At 51.5% G+C, this 14,549-nt stretch overlaps 1 protein-coding gene across 2 annotated transcripts in view; it reads left to right on the plus strand.

The window, feature by feature from the left end:
- Nucleotides 1–1,198: 1,198 nt before the first annotated feature.
- BCL7A (BAF chromatin remodeling complex subunit BCL7A) overlaps nt 1,199–14,549 on the plus strand; it is a 42,725-nt gene continuing 29,374 nt past the window's right edge. For both annotated transcript variants that reach the window (XM_043975179.1, XM_043975180.1), the window contains exon 1: nt 1,199–1,533. In XM_043975179.1, the coding sequence (XP_043831114.1) occupies nt 1,331–1,533 (203 nt within the window). In that variant the 5' untranslated portion in view covers nt 1,199–1,330. The remainder of the gene's footprint in view (nt 1,534–14,549) is intronic.

Raw genomic sequence — 14,549 nt, forward strand, 5'->3', positions numbered from 1 at the left:
GCAGGTGGGGTCAGAGTCTAGATGGGAAGACAGGTTTCCCTTTCAGTCTAGCACTCTCACTGATATACCTCTCACACTGAACGAGTCCAATTACGGACAGAAGTTTAAATTCTGGGCCCCAAAGGAAAAATTTCTGAACGGGCCCCTTTCCCATCTGTTTACTGCAAAGTAAACATTTCCAGTGGAAAGAGACAGCTGACAGACTGTCCTGCAAAAATAAGTAACCCCATGGTTCATATCAAAGCCCAAGATTCCAATCCTAGTGGTTAGAGGGGGGTGTGTGTGTGCTAATTAAACAGTAAGGTGAAGGATTTTGGATGGCCTTGTTTTTCCCAGTTACCACTCTTTCAAGGAAACGATAAAGTGGGAGAGAGAAGGGCATTTTCTCGTCTTTTTTTTTTTTTGCCCTCCTCTTTAAACAAAGGAGAGAAAACAGCTGTTAACTATTTCCAAAATGAAGTTGAGGTCCCAGAATTGTAGTTTTTAGCCTCTCTAGACGTGGGAAAGGCCCCATAGGAAACTTGCAGTACTGCCTGGGGAATGCAAGCAATCGCTGGCGGGTAAGAGAACAAGCCCCGTTCCCCCGAAGTCCAAAAAGAGCCCACAGTGCGCAGGATTCCAGAGGCTCGAAAGCAGAGCCTGCGAAAGCGCTCGTTCTTGGCGCTTTTGAGGAAAGATGGCGTGGGGGGAGGGGGAGAGGGGCGCCAGTAGGTGGGAAATGCAGCGTGCAGCCGCGTCGGGCCCTCCCTTCCCCCATGCTCTCGGCGAGGTTTGCTCGGCACCTCCGATTTGAGGGTGCAGGGAGTCGCGGGTGACCTTTTCTGGGACGTATTTGGCAAGGGGCAGGATCAAGTGTGGGTCACCCACCCCCCCCCTCCCTCCCAGCTCAGAAGCCCTCGAAATCCCCATTTATTGATTTCTTTATTATGGGGGAAGGAAATGCGGCAGCCCCCGGGGCATCGCACGCCCGAGAACTTGGCTCGGGCACGTCCCCGGAGCGCAGCAGCCCCCCATCGTCCTCTTCTCCTTCACTCCTGTGACCCGGCCGCTGCAGCCCGGGCCGGTGGCCCTGCTCGCTGCTCCCTCTGCCGCTGCTGCCCGGAGCTGCTGCTGCTGCTGCTGCTGCTGCTGCTGCTGCTACTGCTGCTGTAGCTGCCGCCGCCGTTGCTGCGGCTGCTCCTCCTGCCGCCGCCGCTGGGCGCCTGCGCACTGGGCTCGGAGCGAGCGGCGGCAGCAGGCTTTGTGTGTGTATGTATGTGTGTGTGCGAGTGTGTGTGTGCGTGCGGGAGTGTGTGTATGTGTGCGAGTGTGTGAGTGAGTGTGTGGATGCATGCATGTGTGTGTGTGTGTGTATGTGCGTGCGAGTGAGTGCGCGGCTGAGGAGGGGAAAGCGAGAAGGGCCAGGGCGCGCTCCAGCAGCCTCGCTCGCCTAGCCAGCACCATGTCGGGCCGGTCGGTTCGAGCCGAGACCAGGAGCCGGGCCAAAGATGATATCAAGAGGGTCATGGCGGCCATCGAGAAAGTGCGCAAATGGTAAGGGGGGGCGGGCCCCCCCGGGAGGGGGAGGGGAGGGGGCCCGAGCGAGCCGGCCGGCCGGCCGACCTCCGGGCGTGCGCGCGTGTGTGTGAGTGTGTGTGCGCGCGTGAGTGTGCCCGTGGGTGCCCGGGCCCGGCGGGGAGGCGGGAGGGAGCGCGAGCCCAGCCGAGTCGAGCCCGGGTCACCTGCCCAGGGGGCGCCCGAGCCGGAGCCGAGCCGAGCGGCGGCGGCCACAGCAGCAGCCTCGGGGCCGCCGCCTCCGCTGCCGCCCGCCCGCCCGCGCGCTGCCCCAGGTGCGCTCGCGCCGCGGCTCGGGCTGCTGCCCACCCCCACCCCCACCCCACCTGGCGCGGCGGCGGCGGCGGCGGCGGCGGCGGCCTCGAGCCCGGCCGTGCGCGAGCCCGCAGCCCGCAGCCCGGAGCCGCTCCCCGGGGCGGAGGCAGCGGCGGCGGCGGCGGCAGTGGCGGGGAGGGGAAACCCAGGCTGGACCCAGAAGCCATTTCGTTCCCTGCGAGTCACATGAAAGCTGCTTTTTGTGCGGCGGCGGCGGGGCCCGGGCAGGATGCGCAGCGCTGCCGGGCGGCGGAGGCGAGAGCTCCATTGTGCCGCCGGGTGTGGGGGGGGCCTGCTCCCCCCGCCCCTCCCCCGCCGGCGCCCCGCAGTCTGCTGAGGTCTCCCAGCGCGAGCCGTTTAAATTTAGCGCTTTCGGAGGGCGAGCGAGCGAGAGCAGGGACTGGGGCTGGGGCCCGACCCCCCCCCTCCCGCCTTGGCTGAGCGCGAGGCTGGTTAATTTCCTTGTAATTGACCCCTGGCGCTAGGAAACGTCAGACCCGAATTTAACGTGCTGCTTTTGCCCCGGAAAAGATGTGTTTTTTGAAAGGGGTGTGTGTGAATACACCCTCCCTCCCCCCGACTATTTGGGGGGCAGCCGCCTCCTCCGAGAAGATAAAGCCGCTCGGGTTCTGACCGAAACTTGTCTTATTGTTAACCTTGGGCCAGTTTGGCTCTAGTAAGGGGGGTGGGGGGGAGGGTCAGTGAGGTGGGGTCAGCCCCGCCGTGTGCGGGCTTAGTTAGCCCCCTTGGGTGGAACCCTTCCCCGAGTGTCCCTCGTTTCAACTCTGCTTTCCCATGGATTCACCGGCCCCCTCCCCCTCGGCCTGTGGGCTGGGAGGGAGGAGTGTTCCCAGAAGTTCCCCGGACGGGTCTATAATGTTTCAGGATGTTTTGACCTATATGTAAACACGCATACGTATAACTTTAGGTTTGGTTGACAAGTTTAGGTGACGGGGTTATTTTTTTTCCCCAAGTCCCCTATCCTGTTTAAGGTCGCAGCGGTCTCTAGTTCTAAACACTGGAAGCAGGACTCTCGTAGATTGTCAGAAGTTAGTAGTTACCCTCTTGAGCCAAATCCAACCAAAAAAAGGGGAAAAAAATCAATAAGGTCCACGTGCTCTGAGCCCTCCTATTGAAAGGGCTTGCCTCGGAGTGGCTAGATGCCGGGACAATGGGCTGATTTGGCTTAACTGGGGACAAAGAATATTCAGAACCATGAGAAGCAGATCGTGAGGTCGGGCTGTTCCAGTCCATTCTGACTCACAACCTTGGTGTTAAGGGATTAGCAAATTCCGGAAATGCATCCCTATAAAATGATAAAGCACCATTCCCCCCCCCAAAAAAAAACAAAACTAAACCCTATCCGAGGACCTTCTTCTGTTGCATAATGGGTGGGTCACACAGGAAAGTTTTCCCTAAACACTAGAGTTCTTTCTTTCTCTGGATCATCTTATCTGTTCCTACTCTAATGGGAAGAAAGGGACCGGACCCCACGGTTTCCTTTAGGAGCAGAAGTCAGGGGCCCACCACTTTTCTCATTGCACACGAATCCAACGTACAAATATACAGAGTGGACACATTTCCCTCCTATTCTCTCGCCCCCTCCCCATTCATAGGAGCACCTCTCTCCCAGGGCCCCAGCAACCTGACAGCTGCTCCAGCTGGTTGGTTATCAGGCTCTCAGCGGCCCAGCAGGACTCACCAGCTGCCTGCACAAGGGCAGATGGAGCGACCTCACTTCAACTCTGAGGGGCTGTTCCCGTGCCCACCCCGAGAGTTCAGTCACAGCCAGCCTGGGGAATGTTTGTTTTCCTCTCAGACTTAATCCAGGGGTCGAAGCTAGACCTCTCATCATCTCCTGGCTGCCTGGTTGTCATTTGGGTTTTTTTAGGATTTCATTTGGGGATCTGGTTTTGAGGCTGGTTTCCTACCCCCACCTTGCTTGGTGACCCTCAGGGAGAGGGAAGATGAGGTTTTTGGAGGGGGCCTAGTTACTCCAGACTCTTGAGTTGAGTTCGGTGGATAGATATGGGGGAACTCGGCCAGCAAGGTATATAGTTTTGTTTTTTAATCATAAAGTATTTTTATTATTTTCCAGTTACACGTAAAGATAGTTTCCAACATTTGCCCCTATAACATTTTTAGTTTCAAACTTTTCTCCATCCTTCCCTCCCCCGACCCAAGACAGAAAGTAATCTGATATAGGTTATATGTGTACAATCATATTAAATATATTTCTACATTAGTCACGTTGTGAAAGAAGAATCAGAACAAAAGGGGGGAAAAACAACAACAAAAGTGAAAACGATGTGGTTCAATCTGCATTCAGAATCCACAGTTCTTTTTTCTGGATGTGGGAAGCATTTTCCATCATGAGTCCTTTGGAATTGTTCTTAGATCATCGAATTGCTGAGTAGAGCCATCAGTTGATCATCACACAACATCAAGCAAAGTATATAGTTTTATCATAACTGGGCTCAGGGCCGAGAGAGGGACCTTGCAGCTCCTTGCTGGTTGGTACTGGTCTTTTTAGAAAATCAGGTTTGGTGTATCGTTTGGCCTGTAAGCCTGTGGTTACAGTTCTCTACAGTAGTGACCTTGTCCCATCAAAGAAGAGCCAGGTGTGTGATTTTGCCTCCTCTCTTTCCATGGCAAGGCCTAACACCCCCTTCCCCTCAGTGTGGAGATAGCAAACCCACAGTGGCATATCTAGAACGTCGATGGTGTGCATCACTACCAGAAGGTGTCCATGTAGGATAATAAAAACAAAATGGCGGTGTCCTCTTTGATGGACCGGCCAATGGAAAGGAAGAAGAAACCCAACCCTAGTGGGTTGGAGATTAAGGGAGAGAAGAGTTATGGTCCCCAGAGAAGCAGAATTGTTCTGTGAAGTGCTCTGTTAAAGATTAGAGGAGACGGCACAGGCCCAGGCTGCCTTCAGTCAGGGATGTGGGACATAAACAGCAGACAGCTGTACCCCAGGGCAGGCCAAGGCCCGTTTCCCTTAGAGTTGGGTCTGAATGTTCCCAGACTTGGCTCTTGGGGCTGGGAAGTCCAGATGGAGCTATTTTTGGGAGAGGGTTTTTTTTTTTTTTTAGGGTTTCCAACCCCTGTTTCCTTACTTTCCTTTTATTTTCAACAAGAGGCAGGGTTGATTTAGTGGGAAGAATGCAGGAATTGGAGCTGAGAACTTGAGTTTCCATGCTGTCTTGATGACCCAGGGTCAGTCACGTCTCCTCCTGAGGTTTCCTCACCTCTTCAGTAACAGGCTTTGACTAAATTAGTGCTAATGGCCCGATCCAGCTCTTCGCCTGATGCCCGTGAGCAGCTGGACTTGTCTTGAATCACTGACTCTTTGATGTTCCTTCTTGGCTGCTTCCTGGGGATTTCTTTTGGCCAGGTGGGATCCCCATACCACCTCCTTGCCACCCTCGTGATCTTGGCCAAGTCCCTTCCCTGGGCCTCAATTTCCTCACCTGCAAAATGACCTGTGTGGGGAGGGGGGGGGTGTGGGGGGGGGACGGGGGATAGATGGTTTCTCAAGCCCCTCCTCCCTCTAAATCTACGATCCTTTGGATGATCTCCAAGGTTGATTTCAGCTCTGAATCTGCCCTCTTTTGAGTTCAGCAAGCTTCAAGGGCCGGTCACAACAGAGCTTACATTCCATGGGAACGATATTTCAAGGAGGGAGAGGAGAGAGCACTGTCAATGAGGAGGATGCGGGGAAAGGCTTCCGGTAGAAAGAAAGCGGTCCCTGAGCTGAGCTTTGAATGAAGGGGAGGATTTCAAGAGGTGGAGGCAAGGAGAGGGAGAGGATTCATGGAGGTGGGAGGTGGTGTCCCCCATTTGGGACACAGCCAAGGGGGCCGGCACCTTCTGACCCTGAATCCTGCGGTGGGGAACTCTTCAGGGGTCCCTGTGGACAGTGCTTTGGGATCTGTTGGCTGAATAAGGCCAAGACCCTGCTAAGATTTGGATAGGGCCAAAGAAGGCTGAGGAACAAGCTTCCAGGGAGACTTGAATGCCAGAGGAAGAAAAGCCCCTTTGTGTGGAATGAAATTCCCTTCTTGGGGTACAGAACTCGCTTTGAGCCAGCAGGTCTGTGTGTGGGGGTCATGCGGCAGTGAGGCTCCAGGCCAAGGTCAGATGGGCACTTGGGGCAAGAGAGGCTTTTTTGCCTGGAAAGGACCTCCTCAGAGCCGGGGGCTGAGTGCAGGCCTCTGGAAAAGGCCGGCGTGGATGTCTAAGGGCCGAGAGGGCACACGGATGAATGTTTTCAGGTGCTCAGTTTCAGGAAGTAGCCCAGGTGGAGGCCCCACCTAGATACGCCGTTCAGGCCCACCAGAAGGGAGTTGGATATTTTTTTACCGTGGCGTGACTTTGGAATTTGTGTGTGAAATGTGGCTTCGGTCCCTGCCTCACCCCATCCCTGATTGCTTCCCTCCCCTCCGCCCATGTCTCTTTGTCTGTGGGCTTCAGTTTGGTTTGGCTTTTCGTTCTTACTTTGGTCCAGCGTGTTCATGTCTCTTTGTCTCCCTCTGCCCTTGACCTGTGTCTGTGGTCCTGTCTCTTGCCATGGTCCAGTCTCTGCCCACGTGCCTGTCTCTCTCTACCTTTGACCTCCTGCCTCTGATTCAGATTTACTCTCTCCCTCACACTCTTTTCCCCCTCTATCCCTCTCCCCTTTTCCCTTTCCCCCCTTTTCTTCTTTCCTTCCCTTCTCTCTCTCTCTTTCATTCCTCCCTTCCCCCAGTCTCCCACCCTGTCTCTGATTGTGTCTCTTCTTTGGCCCAGGCTCAGCTCCAGTCTCTTTGTCTCCTGCCTCTTATTCTTTCTTCCCCCCCTCCCCTTCTCCCTGTTAACTTCTGTGTCTGACTCTCTCTCCTCTCTCTCCCTCGTCTTTTTTTCCCTTCTCTCTCTCTCTCTCCCTTTCTCTGCTCTCTGCTCTCCCTGTCTCTCTCTGTCTCACCCTGCCTTTGACCCCTCTGCCTGATTTCCTGTCTCCATTCAAGTCTCAGCCTGTGTCTCTTTGTCTCTCCATGCCTTTTACTCTCTGTCTGAGGCTTTCTCTCTTTCCATTCGTCTCTGCCCATGTCTCTTATCATGGTGCCTGGAACACAGTGAGTGCTTAATAAATGCACGTTTTTCCTTCCTTTGGCCCTCGTCCCTGCCTGGAACTGTCTCTGATTCCGCCTGGGGCTCAGCCTCTGTGTGTCTGCCTTTGACCTTCTGCCTCTGATTCCCGCATTCCTTGTGCCTCAGTCTCCCCTCCTTTGCCTGTCTCTGGTGGGAGTGAACCTTCTCATCTCGTTGCACAGGCTCCCTCCTCCCCACCCAAGCCCCACGGGCTCATGCAGAACACTGTGCGCTGAGGTGGAGAGTGCCTGGCTGTGACTTTAAAAAAAACTCACCCAACTGGGGCCTGAAGAATGGGCTCTGATCTCCTCACTGCTTGGGAATGAATGAAGGGGGGGTGGGGTGATGCCCAGCCTGGGACAGGCCAGCACTGCCCCCCCTCCCCCGCCAGCACGTGGGAAGCGGCTGCAACTTCAGGCACTTGGCTCTGAGAAGGAAGCCGGGAGCCCGGGGTATCTTCTGCCCCCAAGGGGTCAGATCAGACCCCTGGCTTTGGTCAGCAAAGCTCGGGGCCCAGCCTAGTTACTGCCCTCTCTGGGCCCCTGGATCTTTGCCCAGGTCCCCGCAGTTGGGCACTTGAGATTCTTGGGCCCTTCCTTCCTTTCCTCTTTTCCTTCCCTTCTTTCCTTCCTTCCTCCCTCCCTCCCTCCCTCTCTCCTTTCCTTCCAAACCCTACTTTTCCTAAGGCTTTACAAGCACCTGTTATGTGCCAAGTGCCTTGTACCCGGTGCTGGAGAATTATATAAAGACAACAACGGAATGGGTCCTGTCCTTGAGCTTACATTCTGTCGGGCCAGTCAACATAGGCACCATTAGGAAAGTCTGTACAAAATAACTAACATATCTGGGGACAGAAGCTGAGGATTCGGAGGCCGGGGGGGGGGGGGGCGCAGAGGGCAGCCCAGCCACTGGGAACAGGCTCTGCAAAGGCTTGGAGGTGGGAGAAGCAGTGTCGAGTGTGAGGAGTAGCAAGAAGGACTGGTTGACTTCACAAGGAGACATAATATGTAAGACTAGGTTAGAGATCAAAGTTGTGAAAGACTTTAAAGGCCAGACAGAAGAGTTGATGTTGGATCCCAGAGGTAAATAGGGAGCACTGGATTTTTTTTTTTTAAGACCAAAATATTTCTAGCAGTACTTTTTTGTGGCAGCAAAGAATTGGAAATAGAGTAGATGTCTGTTGATTTGGGGAACCAATAAACAAATTGTGGTATGTGAATGTCATGGAATATGACTGGGCTGGAAAAAAATGTTTGTGGGGGTTTTTGTGGGTTTTTTTTTGTTTTTTTTGTTTTGTTTTTGGTGAGGCAATTGGGTGGAAGAAATGTTTGTGATGAATATCAAGAAGTGTGAAAAGACAGCCTGAACTGATGCAGAGTTTGGTAGGGTGAGCTGAGAAATCAGTCTGCACAGTGACTCCCCATGTTTATCACTAGAACCATCACCAAGAAATCCAAAGTGAGTATTGCAAAATTAGAAAGAGTAATCCTGGCCCCAAAGGAGGGATGAGACATCCCCCACCCCCACCCCGGCTTTGTGACCCCAGGCAGATCACTTCATTCCTGCCTCAGTTTCCTCCTTTGTAAATCGAGGACAACAATACACTACTTAACAAGCAGGGCTGTTTGTGAAGAAAGCACATCATTATTATTATTATTATTATTTTGGTGGGGCAATGAAGGTTAAGTGACTTGCCCAGGGTCACACAGCTAGTAAGTGTCAAGTGTCTGAAGCCAGATTTGAACTCAGGTACTCCTGAATCCAGGGCTGGTGCTCTATCCACTGCGCCACCTAGCTGCCCCCAGAAAGCACATTATTAAACCTGTTTTACAACTGAGCAAACTGAGGTGTCTCAGGAGAGATTTGAACTCAGGTTTTTCCACTGTGCCCCAGCTGCCTCTGGGTAAAATAATGGAGTAGGACAAGGTGGCTTCTAAGGTGCCTTCCAAACTCCAGGTCAGATGATCCCTCTGATCTTGGAGAGTTGTGCGAATGTATGTTCTTTTTGAAAGGGAAGAAGAACAAAGGCAGCGTCATGAGATGTTGGATTAAGAGCTGGGAGGCAGAGAGGTCCAGGGATTTGCCCAAGATTAAAGCTTTGGGCTTGATGGAGATGAAATCATGGAGCTGGAGAAGGAAAAGGCGCCTGGTAACTCAGATTCCATCCTGTGTGACACATGACAATTGTTCCCATTTATTATACTGTGGCCAAGTACTGAAAGGAGGCAGCGGTGGGCAGCTGGGCAGGCTTCCTGGGGCCCTGGCAGGGGCCTTGAACTGGCCTGTCCTTTTCTTAAGAAATGTTCTCGTCAAGGAGCAGGCTGGAAACCCAGGACGCCAGATGTTTGGGTGGAAACGAGGCTGAACTTTGGGAGGTCGATGGCCAGAGGGGGAGGGATGTCAGCCCTATGAAGGAGGTGGTTGGGGTTTTTGTCCTGATCTTCTGATCACCTCAAGCACATGGGAGCTTGTTTCCAACGGTCGGCTTACCTGCATGCACAGGACCACGCAGACAGGCCTTCTCATGCTAGAGTCGGTGCCAAGTAAAGATGGGGTGAGGAAAAGGCAGGAATTGGTCTGAGCCAAGGCCCAGAGAATGGGATGGGGTTTGGGGGCTCTCTGTGTTGGCTCCTATCCCTTAAACAGCTTATAGAGGAGACAGACAGATAGACAGACAGAGGGTGGAAGAGGGAGAGGGAGAGAATTCTGTCACTTTCACTTCCAGCATCAAAAGATGTTTTGGGGAGAGTTTTAAAATTTCTTCTTCTTGTTTTTTAAAGCATGTTTTAAATAACAGCCAGAGCTAATTAAGTCAACCAGTTTGGGGTTTTTGTTTATTAATTTTTTTTAATCTTTAAGAATTGGGTCATTTGGACTTTGTGTGCCCACACACCAAGACTAGATGGGGCAGCAGAAATGGGGCTGGATTTCAAGTTGAGAGGCCCGGGTTCAAATGCTGGCTCAGCTGCTTATGAGCTATGTGACCTTGTACAAACTGCTTTTTTCTCTCTGGGCCTCAGTTTCCTTCTCTGTAAAATGGGGGGGGGGTTGGACTAAATGACCTCTGAGGTCCCTTCTGGCTCCTAGACATAGGATCCCATAATCCTATTTACAATGGGCACAGGCTACACACTGTTCTCTGGATTTATGGTCTAGGTGTCTGTGGCACCCTCCTCCAGAGCTTCTCCTTAATCTTACCTTCCTCACCACTCATTCCTCATCCCCTCCAACACTGGCTATCACAGTCCTGCCAGGATATGCCACCGCCCCTCCCCCCAAGCCCTGAAGCCACGTCAGTGCCTCCCTATCCCTCCAGCCTCAGAACCAGGAAGACCCGGGTTCAAATGCTGCATCTGACCCATCAAGACTTCGTAACAACTCCTCAATGCCCCAGGAGGGATCCTGAGTGTTACCCAAACCATATTAAAATGTAATTGGGAAATGTTTAACAAAATAAAAATACAACACTGCACAGATAATGCTAATTTGCGGTTTTCTAGGTCAACATGTGGCCAGCTGATTGATTGCTCTAGGCAATTCTCTAAGACTTTATATTGCTTGGAAGGGTTGAGCCCTTCATTGGTAGAGGGGATTTCCTATATCATTGAAGTCACACGTGGAGAGTGCTTGGCTTAGAGTCAGAGTTCAAATCCGGCCCCTGAGTCCTAACCTCTGTTTACCTCAGTTTCCTCAACTGTAAAATGGGATAATTACAGCACCTGCTTCCTGGGGTGGTTTGTGAGAACGCAGTGAGATAAAATTCATAAAGTGCATAGCACAGTGCTTGGCACATAGTAGGCATTTAATAAATGCTCATTGAATTGGATTGAAATTCAGACAAAAGTGGGGAGGGATGGGGTGGGGGTTGGTTGTCTTCCCTGGGTTGGGTTAATTGATCTTCCCCCATCTCTTTCTCTCTCTTTTTTTCTTTTGGTGGGACAATGAGGGTTAAGTGACTGGCCCAGGGTCACACAGCTAGTAAGTGTCAAGTGTCTGAAGCCACATTTGAACTCAGGCCTTCCCGAATCCAGGGCCGGTGCTTTTATCCACTGCGCCACCTAACTGCCCCTTCCCCCATCTCTTTTTGCAGTGAGTTTGCCCTTTGTCTTCACTTTTGCCGCACTTGGGGTCTGGAAGATCTGGGTTCGAATTCCCGTTTCAGATACTCTGTAGTTGTACGGCTATCACAGGCCATTTGAAATGGGCACACCTCAGCTTGTGTACTCTCTCAGCCTTGGTTTCCTCGTCTCTTAATAAATGCACATGAAGCCTCCCAACTTCCCCTAACACTTAGTGGAAATCCTGCCCTCTACCGGAGGATTTTCCCATTCCCCTAGGGCTGATGTCTTCTCTTGTGTTCAGTCATATCTGACTCATTGTGACCTCATTTGGGGTTTTCTTGACAAAAGTTATTAGAATGGTTTGCCATTTCCTTCTCTAGCTCATTTTACAGAGGAGGAAACGGAGGCAGACAGGGTGAAGTGACTTCCCCAGGGTCACACTACTAGTATCTGCAGCTGGATTTGAACTTGGGTCTTCCAGAGTCCAGGTCTGGTGCTCTATCCACTATGTCAGCCTCTTACAGAACCCTTGGCATATTTTTTTTTTTTTAGTGAGGCAATTGGGGTTAAGTGACTTGCCCAGGGTCACACAGCTAGTAAGTGTTAAGTGTCCAAGGCCGGATTTGAACTCAGGTACTCCTGACTCCAGGGCCTCAGGGCCGGTGCTCTATCCACTGCGCCATGGAGCTGCCCCCTCCTTGGCATATCTTAACTAACATTTCACCTTGTTGTCTCCCTCATTACAATGTAAACTTCTTGAGGGCAGGGACCGTTATCTGCCTTTCTTTGTATGTCCCCTTGTTTTACAAATGAAGAAACTGAGGCTCACCTAGCTTAAGTGACTGGCCCAAGGTCCCCAGGCCAGAATTTTAACCAGAGCCTTCCGATGGCAAACAGCATTCCTTCTAACACCACCCTCTGCAAACAATAGATTGGCTTGGAGATGGGTCTGTGTTCCCATCAGCGGCACTTCCCTGCCTTTCTGCACTCCTTCCTAGAGGCCCTAGCCAACCTTCTGCTAGGTCTTTTGGAGCCCTGTGTTATCCGCGCATGTGTGACCCAGGAGACAGGCATGAATAATATATAACGAAGACATGCCCAGGGCTGGGGGGAGTAGAACCCATTAGCATGGTGCTTTCCAGTCCGGCTCCTCTTCACCCATCTGCGGCCCCTGCCCTTGAGCCAAGAGGCCTAGGCTGAGTTTCCCTTTCAGAACGCATCAGTGTCAATAGGAAGCCTGGCCTGGGTGCAGCCAAGCAGAGCCCGCTCGATCTGGTGCGCCCGCTTGCGCTCGCGTGCTCTCTCTCTCTCTCTCTCTCTCTCTCTCTCTCTCTCTCTCTCTCTCTCTCTCTCTCTCTCTCCCTCCCTCTCCCTCTTTGTCTCTCTTGGCCTCTCTTTCCTTTATTGTAAACCCCCCACCTTTTCCCTTCCCCCTCTCCCCCTCCTCCCTCTCCCCCCGCCCCGGGCCTCCCATCGGAGTTTACCATCATCTCTCCAGCAACTCGAGGTCCCTTCTTACCCCAAAGAGCCAGAGCAGGACTCCTCAGCTGTTAGAGATGTGCAGTGGGTGGGTGAGTTGCCTTTGGCAAGGTTCCTGCCCAAATGACAAATGAAAGTGGGTCGAGCTGGGTCTGGTGAAGCGCCGCCATGGGCATGGTACCCAGGGCTTTCTGCCTTCTGCTGACCCAGATAAGGAATGCCGGGTCCTCTGCAGCAGGGGGATGGCCTTTTCCCCAGTCACGCGTCATGGTACAGCGGGAGGACATCTTGGGTTGGAGTAATGATGATAGCTGGCATTGCTAGAATCTCTGAAGGCTTACAAAGCGCTTTACAGAACTCATTTTGTCCTCACAACAACCCTAGAAGGTGAGCGCTGTTATCCCCATTTGGCAGATGAGGAAAACTGAGGCAGACAGAGGTTAAGTAACTTGCTCCAGGCTCACATAACTAGTAAGTGTCCCAGACTGGATTTGAATCTCAGGCCTCCTGTGTCCCCAAGTCCAGCATGTGGGGTGTCCTGTTCCCCCCCCTAATGTACCAGAGGCTCTATTATTTATTAACTACCTGTGTGACTTGGGGCAAATCACTTTAACTTCTCTGGGCCTTCATTTCTTTCTCTGTAAAATGAAGGGGGGGGGGTAGGGTTGGACTAGATAACTGGAAGAGGGGAACGTTGGGAGAGTCAGGCTAGAATGCTCCACCCCCCCCCCAAAGCCCCTTCCAGCTTTCAATCGATGATTCTTTTAGCCCCCCTCCCTCCTAATTTGGCCCTCATCATCTCTTGACTATTATAATACCTTTTTAAAAATTTTGCTCTTAATTTTCGTTTTTTGTTGTTACTCAGTTGTTTCGATGATATCTAACTCTTTGTGACCCCATTTGGGGCCTTCTTGGCAAAGATGCTAGAGTGTTTTGCCATTTCCCTCTCCAGCTTACTTTACACACAAAGAAGCTGAATTTATTTAGGTTAAGTGACTTGCCCAGGGTCACACAGCTACTAAGGTCTCTGGTGCCAGATTTGAACTCATTGAAGAGAAGTCTTCCTTATTTCAGACCCTATGGCGCCACCTAGCTGTCCTAATTTTCATTTTTTCCCTATCTCAGATTTCCCCTTGTATCCTTCCCCCTTTAACTTCATCCTCCAAGTTTTCATCCATTGTCATTGTATCTGATGCAGTTTTCTGTTGTTTTATGATTTGTTCTTTCACCCACCATTTCTTTAGAATTAAATTATTGAGCCTCCGATTATTTTTAATAGCATTATTGTTGTTGTTATCATTATTATTTTGTTTGTAATCACCTACATTTCTCAGTGAGCCATCTGTCCCTTATAACTGTAATGGGGGGAGGAGACACCCATTCTGATGGGGTTTGCACGTGTATGTGCTGGAAACCCATCATAGAACAAAGAAAGAATTTTTTTCAGGGAAAGTAGAAGAGGAAAGAAAAATCAGCAAAAGTGATCAAAGCATTGAAAAAATTGACAGTGTTATAATAGCTCCTTAATTTGCCTCCCAGCCTTCATTCAGTCTTTGCTCTCCCCTCTGTTGTGCACACAGCTCCCAGGGTACAAGCTCGGATCTGAGCATGTCACATAACTGTGCATTTACGATAAGACACAAGCTTCTTTCTCTGCCCTGTCATAGCCCTTTCACAGTTTGATATCACCTTGTAAACACTGCCGCCCCCCAGTGTCCCAGGCAAACCGGCCACTCTTTGTTCTTCTTCCATGCTTCTTCAGTTCCGATCTCCAAGCCTTTGCATAGGCTGTCCCTCTTACCAGGAATGCTTTCCCACCTCTCCTCTTGGAATCTCTAAGATCCTTGAAGCCTCATCTCAGGGGCTATTTAATACATGCTGTCTTTTCTGAGTCTCTCCCTCCTCTTCCCCAAACTGTTAGTTCTCTCTTCTTGAAATCGTTTTAAAATAGCTTTCCCTATACTATATATGTCTTTTGTTTTGTTTTGTTTTGTTTGTTTAGTG

Source organism: Dromiciops gliroides, chromosome 1 (genome assembly GCF_019393635.1).
Source record: "Dromiciops gliroides isolate mDroGli1 chromosome 1, mDroGli1.pri, whole genome shotgun sequence".
Taxonomy (NCBI): Eukaryota; Metazoa; Chordata; class Mammalia; order Microbiotheria; family Microbiotheriidae; genus Dromiciops; species Dromiciops gliroides.